Genomic DNA, 12990 nt, shown 5'->3' on the forward strand with positions numbered 1-12990 from the left:
ATTGGCAGGCGGCTTCTTTACCACTAGTGCCACCTGGGAAGCCCAGGTGTGTGAACAGAGTAACAAGCAAATTTAGATCCTCACAGGTGAGGAATCCAAGGCCAGGAAGGATAAATGGGTTGCGTGGGCCCCTCTGCAGAACTGCCGGGGGAACCCAGGTTCCCCTGGCCTTCCAGAGACTTCGGGCTGTTTTTATCGAAAGGGTTAACACCTCTGTATGAATACGTCAAGCCTCATTTTACCGTATGGAAAGGGAATCGCTTTTTCTGTGTACTAATAAGGGTTGAACCAGAAAGGAATTTTGAGATTCAACTAGCTCCCCCTACCCCAAATCCACAGATGACCCTCACTGGGAAGCCTAGATGTCTCACACTTTTGATCAGTCGCCAAGGGGCTGCTGACACCCCCACCGCACTCGTTCCCTTGGGCATTTTTCCTGCAATGCCTCCTTCTGTAGTCCTTTCCAGACAAGTGCTGCCTCCTCCGTATTTAAACCCAAGCTGCATGAGGAAGCGTTAGAATCTCGAGCGAGCTGGGCCCCACGAGGGGTGAGCAAGCGGGTGGCAGCTTAGGGTCCAGGCCATCCGAACACTCCCAGGAATCGACAGCCACAGCACACACTGCGCGGTGGAGGGTAGCGTGATTCTGGAGACCCTCGGAAAAGTTAATAGATCGGTAAACTACTTACTAACTGAAAAAAGGGAGGGAAAACCATGAAAGTATACTTCTGGAGAGTTGCCTTGGAACAACAAATCAAACCAAAAATTAAAACCAAGAAACAAACATTTGAAAAATCAAAATTAAGGCTAAAAAAGCAAATGGAATTCTCATAACCTTCCAACTGTAAGTCCGGTTGTCTGGGATCAGATTTCAATTCAAGAGTGACATATGTTTTTCCACTAACAATGGTTTTTTTTTTTTTTTTTTTTAAAGCAAAGGAAGGCCAACTGGGCATTCCCCTCCGTGTTTAAATGTTCACTCAGCACGTGAAAGCTGACCAATTCATGGACTGTTTTGTTTCCAGGGCAGGAAATTCCAAAGGGAAGGGAAAAATAAACAAGCAATTTCCAGATCTTTCCACACATTAAGCCTCTTCATGATTCCAGCAGTTGTAGGGTTGGGCTAGTGTTCGATCCTGTGAAGTCAAAGGATTGGGGGCAGGGTAGGATTCAGGGAGCTTTAGGTCTAGGCTATCTGTTCTAGGGGAAAGAGCTGCATTCAGATTTACTATAATTTTAATCAATAAATTTCACCTTCGCTAGGCACGTGCACGTGTGGCATGTTTCCTTCTCCAGCCCAACGCTGTGCTTGTGGCTGGGAGGCAAGGTCCTCGGGCGCGACAGCCTTAGAACACCTGGTGACCGGCCAGGGGCTCCCTCAGGACGGAAGGTGACTCAGAACTTTGTGAAGAATAAACAGCTGAGGCTGCTTGGCGCACAGCATGTTCAGCAGAAAGCCCAGTGGGTGCGCGCTGCCCTACCCATTTGCTAATTAGTCTGATATCAGGTGTCCCACCAGAAGAGGCTGGACCTCAGTCCTCAGAGGTTTAAAGGGACACAGGGCTGCTTGGGATGCAACGAGGTAAATACTGGTGGGTGTGGAGGTAGGTGGCTTTGTTACGCAAACAAGAAGGGAAGGGCAGTGGGAGTTCTAATGTCATTCTAGAATAGTTTTTCTTGTTATCGTTCAGCCACTCAGTCGTATCTGACTCTTTGTGACCCCGTGGACTGCAGCCTGCTAGGCTCCTCTGTCCATGGGATTTTCCTGGTGAGAATACTGGAGTGGGTTGCCATTTCCTCCTCCAGGGGATCGTCACCACCCAGGGACTGAACCCACGTTTCTTGCACTGGCAGGCGGATTCTTTACAACTGAGCCTCCTGGCTCAATAAGATTCCATTTCAAGAACCCCAGCCTCAAGCTGGGCAAAAGTCAATGTAAAAAACCATCTTTCTGGAAAAACCAGAACAGAAAAAAAGCCAAAGTTGGCAACCGCTCCTAGTCATTGTATTAAGGGAAAATGTCTATTTTAAGAAGTAGATTAAAAACAACGTAAGCAGTTTATAAACATTATCTTCATCTTCCATTTTGTAAAAGTGGGATTGTCATTGAGACTGAGTTCAGAACAGTTACTATGCAGATAAGTAAGGTCAGAGTGTTTCTTGGTTTAAATTATTTATTTTAGATGACAGTCTCCTTTCTGTGTGTGTGTGTGCACACGTGAGTGAGTCTAACGTAGCAGGTCACCATCAGAAATATGAGCACATTAGGGAGAGTAGCTCTTTCTATGCTGAGCTTTTGTTCAGCATATAACAGCGTTTGGACCAAAGATGAACCCTTATAAAACACGGGTATAGAGATTAAATTTTCTGGCTATGTTGCAGGTAAAGTCAGCATTAAATAAATGAGTGGAAGAACAAGGGTGGATCTCCTGGTGAGACTCACATTTAGGGGCCATTTAAGGACTTTATCAACCAGTGTCTCATTTTAATACAGGGATCTTTTTTTTTTTTAATTGACAGGACCCAAAACAGACTTTCAAATGTCCCTATTATTTAAAAGCAAGATTAGATTGAAACACTGTTCAATTTCCCTGCCTAGATTCATGACACAAGCCCTCCATTTTCTTTCCCTGCAAATGGAAAGCAATTTATAGTCTTAACAACCACTCTCACAGGAATCATGAGAAGGTATTTCATACACGCATATTCTTGAGCCCCAGCTCAGGCCTCCTGAATCGTAAACTCTGGGGCTCGGACCCAGGGGATCTGCAGTTTTCAAAGCTCTCTGTGTGACTGTAACACACCATAAGCTCTGAGAATCACATATTTAAAAGGCAGATGACTGATATTTTTAGATACGACCTTGCTTATGAAATACTTGTTGAATTCATTTCTAAATTGAAAACCAGAAATAATTAGGAATGTTCTAAATTGTCTTTTTTAAGCAAATAGGATCTTTATGCATTGATATCAAGTCCAGGAAATCATAGGAGTGCCCAAGAGCCAGAGGCAATGTTCTAGAAAAGCTTCTATTGATTCTGCTCAAGACAGGTTTCCTCTGCTTTTCGGAGGGGAGGGCGGAGCTCGGCAACATTGTCTCCTGCCCCAGGCAGCATCTGGGTTTTCAGACTAGCAAGTTTTGCTGTCACTTGGGTTTGATGGCGTTTGCTACCCAGCTTATCAGTTAGGAAGATTATCAGAAAATAAAATATCAGGCAAATGAAGCAGGTCTAACAAGAAAGGAAAAAAAACGAACATAAACCATGTTTACACAGAGAGGGTTCCTGGCGGGGCCCCGGGTCACTGACGGAACGTGCAGCCGGGGGCCACACAAAGGTTTCGGGTTTGGGATGAGAAGGAAGATGAGGAGACAGAAACAGGTGGAGAGGAGACTCGGTTCTTGGAAGAGAAGAGGAGGAGGAGGAGTCTGACACTAAAAGAGTGAAAGAGAAAAAAAAGGATAAAGGCAAAAAAACTTTAGAAACACAAAGGAAAAAAAATAAGCTAGCTTTTAATATACTCACATAAGCTGCAAAGAAAATGAGGTCATGTAACACAGTCATTCCTCTACTTGACAACAGAACACAAGTACTTTTCGAAGAAAACAAATTTGCTGTTTTCACTGGTTATTATTTGTTCTGCAACCACACCATGGAACAGGAATAACTCAGGTTTACCTGGGCACAGATCCAGCAGTATGGTCCACTGAAAATAATACGTCTTTAACCTATAGTATCCGCAACACTCTAGAGGGAAAGAAACTACTTGTTTTTCAATGAAAGGATTAGAACTTGACTTTTCCTTGATTTGTTTTTTTACGAGAAGCACTTATATAAAATTTACTTGAGAACTAAGGTTTTCCTAGATGCAGCTGTTGAGGGGCAGCCACGGGCCAGCATCGCGGCAGTGGCGTGTGAGCGCGCCAGGCTGGGCCACGGCCGTCTTCGGCTGGAGAGACACACCACGCCGTGGGAGGGCCACCACGGCGACGATTAAAAACGTTCCTGGACAAAACGGGGCAAACTTTCAAGGTGAAAGAATCGTTTTACTTTGGATAGGTGTCTGGTAATATCCACCAATGACTAAAGATAAATCCCCTTACTCCACATCCTGTTTTGAAGGCAAAAGGAAGAAAAAAAAAATTTTTTTTTTCCATCCTCTATTTAAGGAACTAACTTATTCCAAAGAAAAAACAATGACTCATAGCTTCAAAGTTGAAAGACGGTCGTTGGATTCGAGTCTCTTTTGATGGCTAGGACCTACTGGACGACAGAGGAGGGGGTGGGGAGAGAAGGGGACTGAGAGGGATATTAGAAGGGAAAGCAGGTTCTTTACGGGCTGTTTTCCACTCTGCCACTCCCGTTTAATAAAACCAACGTCCACTCTCTGGCTACAGTGGGCTTGGCGAGTCCGAGGCCTCTAGCCTTGGGCTCCCCTCGTGTTCCAGTTCAGATCCGCATCTGGACAATTGCAGGGGTGGGAAGCGGACCTCCCGGTTAGTTACCCACCTTTCAAAATGAACACCACTGAGCCTGTACTTCATCATGACCCAGATGTATAATGAGGGTTCCTTGGCTAGATTTTTAAAGAACTCTTATCTGTTTGACACATACACTGAAATTTTAACAGGCAAAATATGATATCTGAGATCTGCCTCAAAATACCTTACAAAAACTAAGTGTTGGACAGCAGAGATAAAGGAAAAAAAAAAAAGGAATTGTTGGAGGCTAGTGGTAGGTACATGGGGACTCATGGCATTAGTATCTCTATTTTGGAATATTTGAAGTTTTTCCACAATAGAAAATTAAAAAATAATAATAAAAGGGAAATAAATTTTAGCTCTGGCAAACAAAAAGGACAATCCAAGGGGGGCTGTGGCTTCGAGAAGGGGTCTCCTGCGCCGCGGTGACAGGGTGGGCCGTGTCGTGACCGCGGGAGGTCGCCTCTGTGCCAGGCACACGTCTTCATCCGCTGTGCTCCTGGCAGAGGCCTGGGTCCTTCAGGGAATTTAGAAAAGCCACTGACTGTGGGGCTGTAAAAAGCCCCAGAACGTTCTCTGCTGACGAAGGCAAGGGGGGTGCGTGAAGGGACCCCCACGGGGGCCGAGCAGCCCAGACACAGTCTGCTATTTCAAGTCAAGGGATGTGGGAAATAAGATCTAAGCTTATTTGCATGGAAGGGAAAACCAAAAGCTAATAAAAACAGTTATCTTTAGGAAAAGGCGAGGGAGAAGGGCAGGGAGGAAGCAGAACTTAAGCTAAATCCGTGGGTCGTTCTGGAGACAGGGGTCCTGGAACTGCCCACGGGCTCAGCTGTACAAAACTGCCCGTTATTCATCACGACGGAGGCACCTTTTCCATTTATAGGAGCGTCTGTCAGGCTTTTTAAGTCTCTCGGATTTAAAGGATCATCTCAGAAGGTTCTGCCATCATTTACGACCAGTCTGCCGCTGGTAAGGTCTGCTAACATGGCCTTCTGCTTTTCCGGCTCCCTAGCCTCCTGGTAAGTACCGGTGGTGGTGAAACCAACGACATGGGGCTCCCGGGCAGGGCGGGTGAGAAGGGTCCTGGAGGGGCTCGTGTGGCAAGTACAACCACAGCACAATGGCCAGCACCTGGGAGCCTGTGCCCCGGCAGCGTGGACCCCACCCCGGCTCAGGATTCAGGGACAGCGGTGCCCACTGTGGACAAGGGCGGCCACCCACGCTGGGCACGAGACACACCTCACCTGGATGCTGTGGCACCTGAGGTTTCCTCTGCGGAGGGAGCCTCCTGAGGGCTCAGGGTGGTGGGGGGATGTTCCTGGGGCAACGGGGAGAACGAACCCCAAGGGCCTCGCTCATTTTCTCCTGCCTGTTTGCACTGTGATGTAGATGAAAGTTTGGGGACCTCGAGGCAAATGAAGACCCCGACCAGCTGGAAGGACAGGGCGTCTGACTTCATACCAGGGTCCTCACAGGGTCCTGGGGGGAGGAGGCCCCGGGCAGCAGCTGCAAGGAGCTGGTGAGCATCACCTCCCTGTCTTCTCTCCCCGGAGGTCCAAGCCTCACCTTGCGGGGGCTAAGAGCCTGACCTTCCCTTTTCTGCAGTGAAGGGTCACGCACGTCCCTCCAGTGGGACTGGACCGTGAGCAGAGCCCAGCTCAGGGTCGGCCTGGTTCACATCTAAGCCCGCCAGTGGCTGGCCCTCAGTCCGGGGACCCAGGCCGCTGCAAGGCCGAGGAGTCCCTGTGGCCCTCCCAGCCTGCACTTGGAGCAGCGGCTGGTAAACGGCACTGACTGAAATTCGCGCTGCTCCCAGCGCTCTCCTGACCGGGGAGTCCCAAGGCCCTGCGGTCGGGCCTCCTGAGCCGACTTGAGGTCTGGAAAAGGGGGCCTAGCAGGGCAAGGTGGGCAGCTGGGAGAACAGCTCAGGCAAGGGCTGTGCCCGGCTCCCGTCCCCGGGGAGAGGCTCTCCAGGGTGACTCCCCGCGCTGGGCTCAGGGATGCTCTCCAGCTCTTCGGAGGGGTTGGGTCTGGACCCAGGACCGGGAGGCTCCTCTCGTGAGGGCACCCCCCAGGGGGCTGGGGGCGCCCAGAGGTGGTCTAAGCCAGACACAGAGTGCCATGCGGGTGGCGGGGAGGCAGCAAACCCGCTCCCAACGACACTCGGGGACTGCCTCAGGCTCACAGCTGGGCACGTCTTAATAGTCCCTGGGTCCGTTGAGTCCTCCAAACGGCCCCCTGAGATGTCGGTATTCCTATCAGAAATTACTCGTTTGCACTTCTGGAGATGATAGCAGTATCTCTACCCACCCTCTACTTAGGCAACTGTAGAAACACAGATGCGAACTGACGTGCTAATGTCTGCAGAGAGGCAGGAAGTGCGCAGGCCTCCTCTCGGGGTCAGTGGACTCCGAGGCTCAGAACCCACTGCCCCCTCGCAGTGGGTGGGTGGGTGTGTGTTCGTGGGTGCCACGGATGAGATACCGAAACCTTGATTTCAGCAAGTCTGAAATCTAAAGAGAGACAAAGAAACAAAAAAGCCAAGGGACGCTTGAAGGGGATGGGAAGAGTCTAATTTTAGTTTCGAATTTTTGGCTCCAAGAGCAAGGGGAAAAACAGAAAGATTTCAAAGAATTGTGTTGGCAAGGAATAGGACGGCCCCCACCATGAACACAGACTCGAAAAAGACCCTGGGGAAAAGGCCCGCCAGGCGGGAGATGAGCCCGTTTCCCTGGCGATGCCTTCCGGCCCTGGGCCCCGGGGTCTCCACCCCACGGGCCCGGGGGCCGGGCCCCACCCCGCTCCGGCTAACACCGTTTCAGCCCCGCTGCCCTTTTGGTCTCACCTGTCTCGGGGTCGCTGAAGTCTGGCAAAGTAATTGTATTAAGCTGTCGTCTGTCAGCAATGGTTCTATCTAAGAGGCTGCTCCCACGTCCAGAATCACTGCAAAACACAGCTGCAAAGGTCAGTCATTGGAAGGGCGGGCGGGGGAAGGAAAGAGAAGCACCCGATCCCCACGCCTGCATTGTGTTTCTGACGTTCTTCGGCACCTTGTCACCTGTCACCACGCGTCCAGCTTTCCCTGGGCCAGCTTCCTTTCAGCATCCGTATCCCCGGCGTGGCTCAAACCGCACCTGCGGGCCCGAGCTATGCGGGAAATGGAAACGTGGAGCCAGCGTCTCCACCCCCGCGGGGGCACACTGCTGGGCGCCAGGCTCACTGGGGCCGTGAGCGTGCCATCCTCGATCAGCACGCGTGCTTCCAGCCGGTGGCGGCCCAGAAAGATCACCCGGGGCATCTCGGTAAACCGCTGAGGCCTGGGTTCTGCCCGACCCAACAGACCAGAAGTGCTGGTGTTTAAAGCTCCCCCTTTGGTTCCAATGCGGAGCCGAATTCAAGAACCACTGGGCCTTACTTTTCAAAGGCTGATCACAGCCACGGCCTCCTTTGGGTCCCGAGAACAAGCCTTTACCATCATGATGCGGTCGAGACCTCTATCTAATGAACGAGGGAGAGGCTGTGTGAAGCTGCACACGGGAAGGGGGGCTGGCAGAGAGCCCCGGCCAGCGCTCCTGAGCAGGGGACAGCCTTAGGGAGGGCACCGCGGGTCCTGCCAGCAGCCTCCCCGCTGGCACCCCCAGCCAGTGTCCCGCACCGAGCCCCGCAGGCTGCTCCTGCAGAACGGGACTGGCCACCCCTCAGGTGAGTTACGGGAGACCACACAGGCCATTCATTCACAGATCTTAACTCACACTGCCCCCCCCTCTAATTGCAGAAGCCTGTAAGCAAAAACAATGAAAACAACTGCCTTCTTTTTCCTCCATCACGATGTTCCATCAAAGATACATATTTGTCTCTTGAGGTTTGAGTCTAATGCTTTTCTTTCAATCCTTTTTTTTTAATCTGGGGGCTCTACGGATGATTTTTTTAGTTGTTGTTGTCAAGAAATTCAACTTCTACAATAAAGGGACACGATTTCCTTCCTCTCTGCAGCTGTTGCTAAAAGTGGTACAAACAAGATTTGCTATGAAACTTAATATGGTTTGCAGGCTGTAATTTCCACGTCCAGTGATGTAGTTAGAGAAATCCACAGGAAACAGAAGGAAACTTGCTTCAGTAAAGACTGTCAGCCTATACTTATGACATCACTGGATACATGCTTTTTGGAAACTATTCTATTAGTTATTTCCATGTCTGAGAAACAATAAATGTCTCTGAGCAGAAGACAGCATGAAAGTCTGTGCAAATTTGCATGAATCACATTACCAACTGAATGTTTCTAGCATTGTTCTGTTCAGGTATGTATTTTTAATACAAATATTACAAAAATACTATAAAATTTGACAAAGGGTTAATCATCTGAATGTTGCAATAGGTCCCCACCTAGGAGTTTTGGGAAGATATGTTCCCAAAATATAGTGATATTTTTCATCACCTTGGGGATTCCAGGACACACAGTGAGGTGCTGGAATTGCAGAGGAAGATGTGCCTAGGTTTTCAGTGAACTGGACCTTGGTAAGAGGGTGGGACTGTCCGTTCCAGGCTTCCCACCGCACCAAGCTTCAGGGCACAGGGCTGGCTGCTGCGTGCCATGTTGCGTCCCGGAACCCAGCTGGGCCAGGAGTCTGGGCTCCTTCCTACATCTGTCCCTGATGGTAGGTCACTCTGAGCAAGGCCACTTCCTGTGTGCTTCAGTGACTTCCCTGTGAGACGAGGATGAAGATTGTCTTCCCACATACGCATGAGTCAGGCTGAACTGAGGTCATGCAGACAGAGCATTCAGAAGGGTTACAACTCCTGGGCACACACCCCAGGGGTCCTTATAAGTACTACATGAGGGCAGGCGTGGGGAAGCTGAGTTAAGGACTTCCAACCCCAGGTGCCAGAAACCCCAACTAAGACAAAGTCTTGACTTACGAAGATCACCCAGTAAGGACACAGGACCTGTTGACCTGTTTCTCTCCCGCCAGCTGAGAAACTATGTACGGTGTGTCCCTTCCTTTACCTCCACGGTATTGAAGCAGCAGTAACTAGTCTGAAAAAGAGACACTTTTGTTTCCACCCTGACTCAGTGACTGAGAATCCCGCTGGATGCTTTAAGCAGGTTTCAGTTCTTGGCTTACATGCTGCAGACTCTGCCTTCACCGTGATCCACAGGAGGAGGGAGAAGGGGCTGGGGAGGCCTGGCTGGCCCTCGAGGTTGCTTAGTGCTCTCACTCTGGCCTGTCCCCCCGTGAGCCCTCCTCTCTCTGGGACACATCTGCTTGGGCTCCTCTACAGACCACCTCCCCTGAGAGCCCCATCACCTCCGCTCCTCTCTGGTTTGCTCTTAGGTGCCAGGACCCCTTCTCAAGGAGGCTGGCAGGAAGGAAGGGAAAACCATTCCCAGCGATGGTGTCAGTAGAAGGTCAAGGAGGCTGGCAGGAAGGAAGGGAAAACCATTCCCAGCGATGGTCTCAGTAGAAGGTTTAGGGAAAGAAAACTGGAAGGAGCCTCAAATCCACTGCCCATGAGCTGCAGAGACCCACACGTGGAGACGTACACGTCCGGTAGCTCCTATTCCCCTAAATCAGGACTGAAAATCCAGAGTAAACTCTCCTGATGGTTAAGCTGTTCTGGAAACCGGAAACTTCTCTTGGAAATTCTCTAACAGCAAGAGGAAAGCTGGTGGGGGGCTGGGAGTCGGAATGCTAGAGTTCATCACAGCTTTGTCGCTTCCTGGCTCTGAGATAGTGCCAGGTGCATGATAAATACTGGATGTAACAGAGGGCCTCAGAGAGGGAACTGGAGCATTTCCCAGGTGTCTTCAGGCAGGACCACACAAACAAGGCAAGTTCCCTTCACTCCCGAACTCAGCTTTCTCACCAGTAAAAAGGGTCTGACAGAACACAACATCTGCCCGTTTTCTGGGGCTGCTCTGAAGATGCATGAGAGCGCACTGTGCAAAAAGAAAAGCTCCTCCAAAGCACTGGTGACTGTCAGCATTAAGGAGAGGAGGCAAGAACCCACAGAAGAACCACACAAAAGAGAGCTTCACGACCCAGACAACCACCACAGTGTGGTCACTCACCTAGAGCCAGACATCCCAGAATGCGAAGTCAAGTGGGCCTCAGGAAGCAGCACTACTAACAAAGCTAGTGGAGGTGACAGAATTCCAGTGGAGCTGTTCCAAATCCTGGAAGATGATGCTGTGAAAGTGCTGCACTCAATATGCTTGGAAAACTCAGCAGTGACCACAGGACTGGAAAAGGTCAGTTTTCATTCCAATCCCACAGAAAGACAATGCCAAAGAATGCTCAAACTACTGCACAATTGCATTCATCTCACATGCTAGTAAAGTAATGCTCAAAATTCTCCAAGCCAGGCTAAAGCAATACATGAACCATGAACTTCCAGATGTTCAAGCTGGTTTTAGAAAAGGCAGAGGAACCAGAGATCAAATTGCCAACATCCGCTGGATCATCGAAAAAGCAAGAAAGTTCCAGAAAAACATCTATTTCTGCTTTATTGACTATGCCAAAGCCTTTGACTGTGTGGATCACAATCAACTGTGGAAAATTCTGAAAGAGATGGGAATATCAGACCACCTGACCTGCCTCTTGATAAACCTATATGCAGGTCAGGAAGCAACAGTTAGAACTGGACATGGAACAACAGACTGGTTCCAAATAGGAAAAGGAGTACGTCAAGGCTGTATATTGTCACGCTGCTTATTTAATTTCTATGCAGAGTACATCATGAGAAACGCTGGACTGGAAGAAGCACAAGCTGGAATCAAGATTGCCGGGAGAAATATCAATAACCTCAGATATGCAGACGACACCACCCTTAGGGCAGAAAGTGAAGAGGAACTAAAAGCCTCTTGATGAAAGTGAAAGAGGAGAATGAAAAAGTTGGCTTAAAGCTCAACATTCAGAAAACGAAAATCATGGCATCTGGTCCCATCAGTTCATGGGAAATAGATGGGGAAACAGTGGAAACAGTGTCAGACTTTATTTTTGGGGCTCCAAAATCAATGCAGATGGTGATTGCAGCCATGAAATTAAAAGACGCTTACTCCTTGGAAGGAAAGTTATGACCAACCTAGATAGCATATTGAAAAGCAGAGACTTGACTTTGCCAACAAAGGTCCGTCTAGTCAAGGCTATGGTTTTTCCTATGGTCATGTATGGATGTGAGAGTTGGACTGTGAAGAAAGCGGAGCGCCAAACAATTGATGCTTTTAAACTGTGGTGTTGGAGAAGACTCTTGAGAGTCCCTTGGAGTGCAAGGAGATCCAACCAGTCCATTCTGAAGGAGATTAGCCCTGGGATTTCTTTGGACGGACTGATGCTGAAGCTGAAGCTCCGGTACTTTGGCCACCTCATGTGAAGAGTTGACTCATTGGAAAAGAGCCTGATGCTGGGAGGGATTGGGGGCAGGAGGAGAAGGGCACGGCAAAGGATGAGATGGCTGGATGGCATCACCGACTCGTTGGACATGAGTTTGGGTGAACTCCAGGAGCTGGTGATGGACAGGGAAGCCTGGCGTGCTGAGATTCATGGGGTCACAAAGAGTCGGACATGACTGAGCGACTGAACTGAACTGAACTGAACTGAATGTGATTGAAATGGGACTTAGGAAGAAAAAGTTTTCTTCCAGTCACGTGACTACATGATGGATGGTCCAAGTGGTGGTGATAAGAGGGAGAAGAGTGGTGAATAAGAAGAAACCAAAGGCAAAGAAGCTGGCTGTCGACTTAGAGGGCGCGTAGGCGGGGGGAGAGCCTTGATGTTCAGCAGACCGGGGTTTGAATCAAAGATGAACTAGTTGTTTAGCTGAGAAAACTAGGGCAAGATCTGTAACCTCACGTAGCTTCACTTTTATTCTCTATAAAATGGAATGAACAGTAGCCGTCTCGCAAGGCTGAGACAGGGCTTGAGAAGAACGTATAAACAGCCTGGCCCGGTGGCATAGAGACGGGGAAGTGCTTCCACGCTGGGAGGCTGCTGGACTGTCTGGCGAGGTTCTGGCCGAAGTCACACGATCTTGAGTGGCCAGGTCAGCACTTCCAAGAACAGCCGGAGCTGTGCGCTTACCCAAGAGAGGAGGCAGACCGTGAGGTGGGTTTCTGTCCCAAAGACAAGCGCAACCTTGCAGGCCTCAGGAAGTCCGCCCAGGTTTCTGCAGTGACCAGCACTTTGCCATGCGCACACCCAGGAGAACGCCCCACACCCTGCGCTCACAGGAGATGTGGCCTGAGCTGGGGGTGTGGCTCTCCCTCAAGCCAGAGTTAAGAGGAGGGGAGGGTTGCAGAGAACACTTGGCGAGGTCCGGCCTCAGTCTGGCCCTGTGATGCCCCGGGGTCCTCCTCTGCGCCCGTGTTCCCTGCTCTGGAACCAGTGCCAGCCCCAGGGGGGGTTTGTAGGGGGTGGGTGCGGGGGGCAGATCCTGAGGGTGAGCAAAGACCTCCCCCCGAGACCCCTGAGACACAGGGGCGCCTGAGCCCCAAGTCAGCGAAGACCTGCA

General features: G+C 50.1%; 1 protein-coding gene across 1 annotated transcript in view; it reads right to left on the bottom strand.

Annotated features, from left to right (window-relative positions):
- TTC7B (tetratricopeptide repeat domain 7B) overlaps positions 1–12990 on the bottom strand; it is a 248432-nt gene that overhangs the window by 42924 nt on the left and 192518 nt on the right. The window contains 1 exon segment of the mRNA XM_010845240.1: positions 7328–7425. Coding sequence (XP_010843542.1) covers positions 7328–7425 — 98 coding nt within the window.

This window comes from Bison bison, unplaced genomic scaffold (assembly GCF_000754665.1).
Source record: "Bison bison bison isolate TAMUID 2011002044 unplaced genomic scaffold, Bison_UMD1.0 scf7180017864213, whole genome shotgun sequence".
Classification (NCBI taxonomy): domain Eukaryota; kingdom Metazoa; phylum Chordata; class Mammalia; order Artiodactyla; family Bovidae; genus Bison; species Bison bison.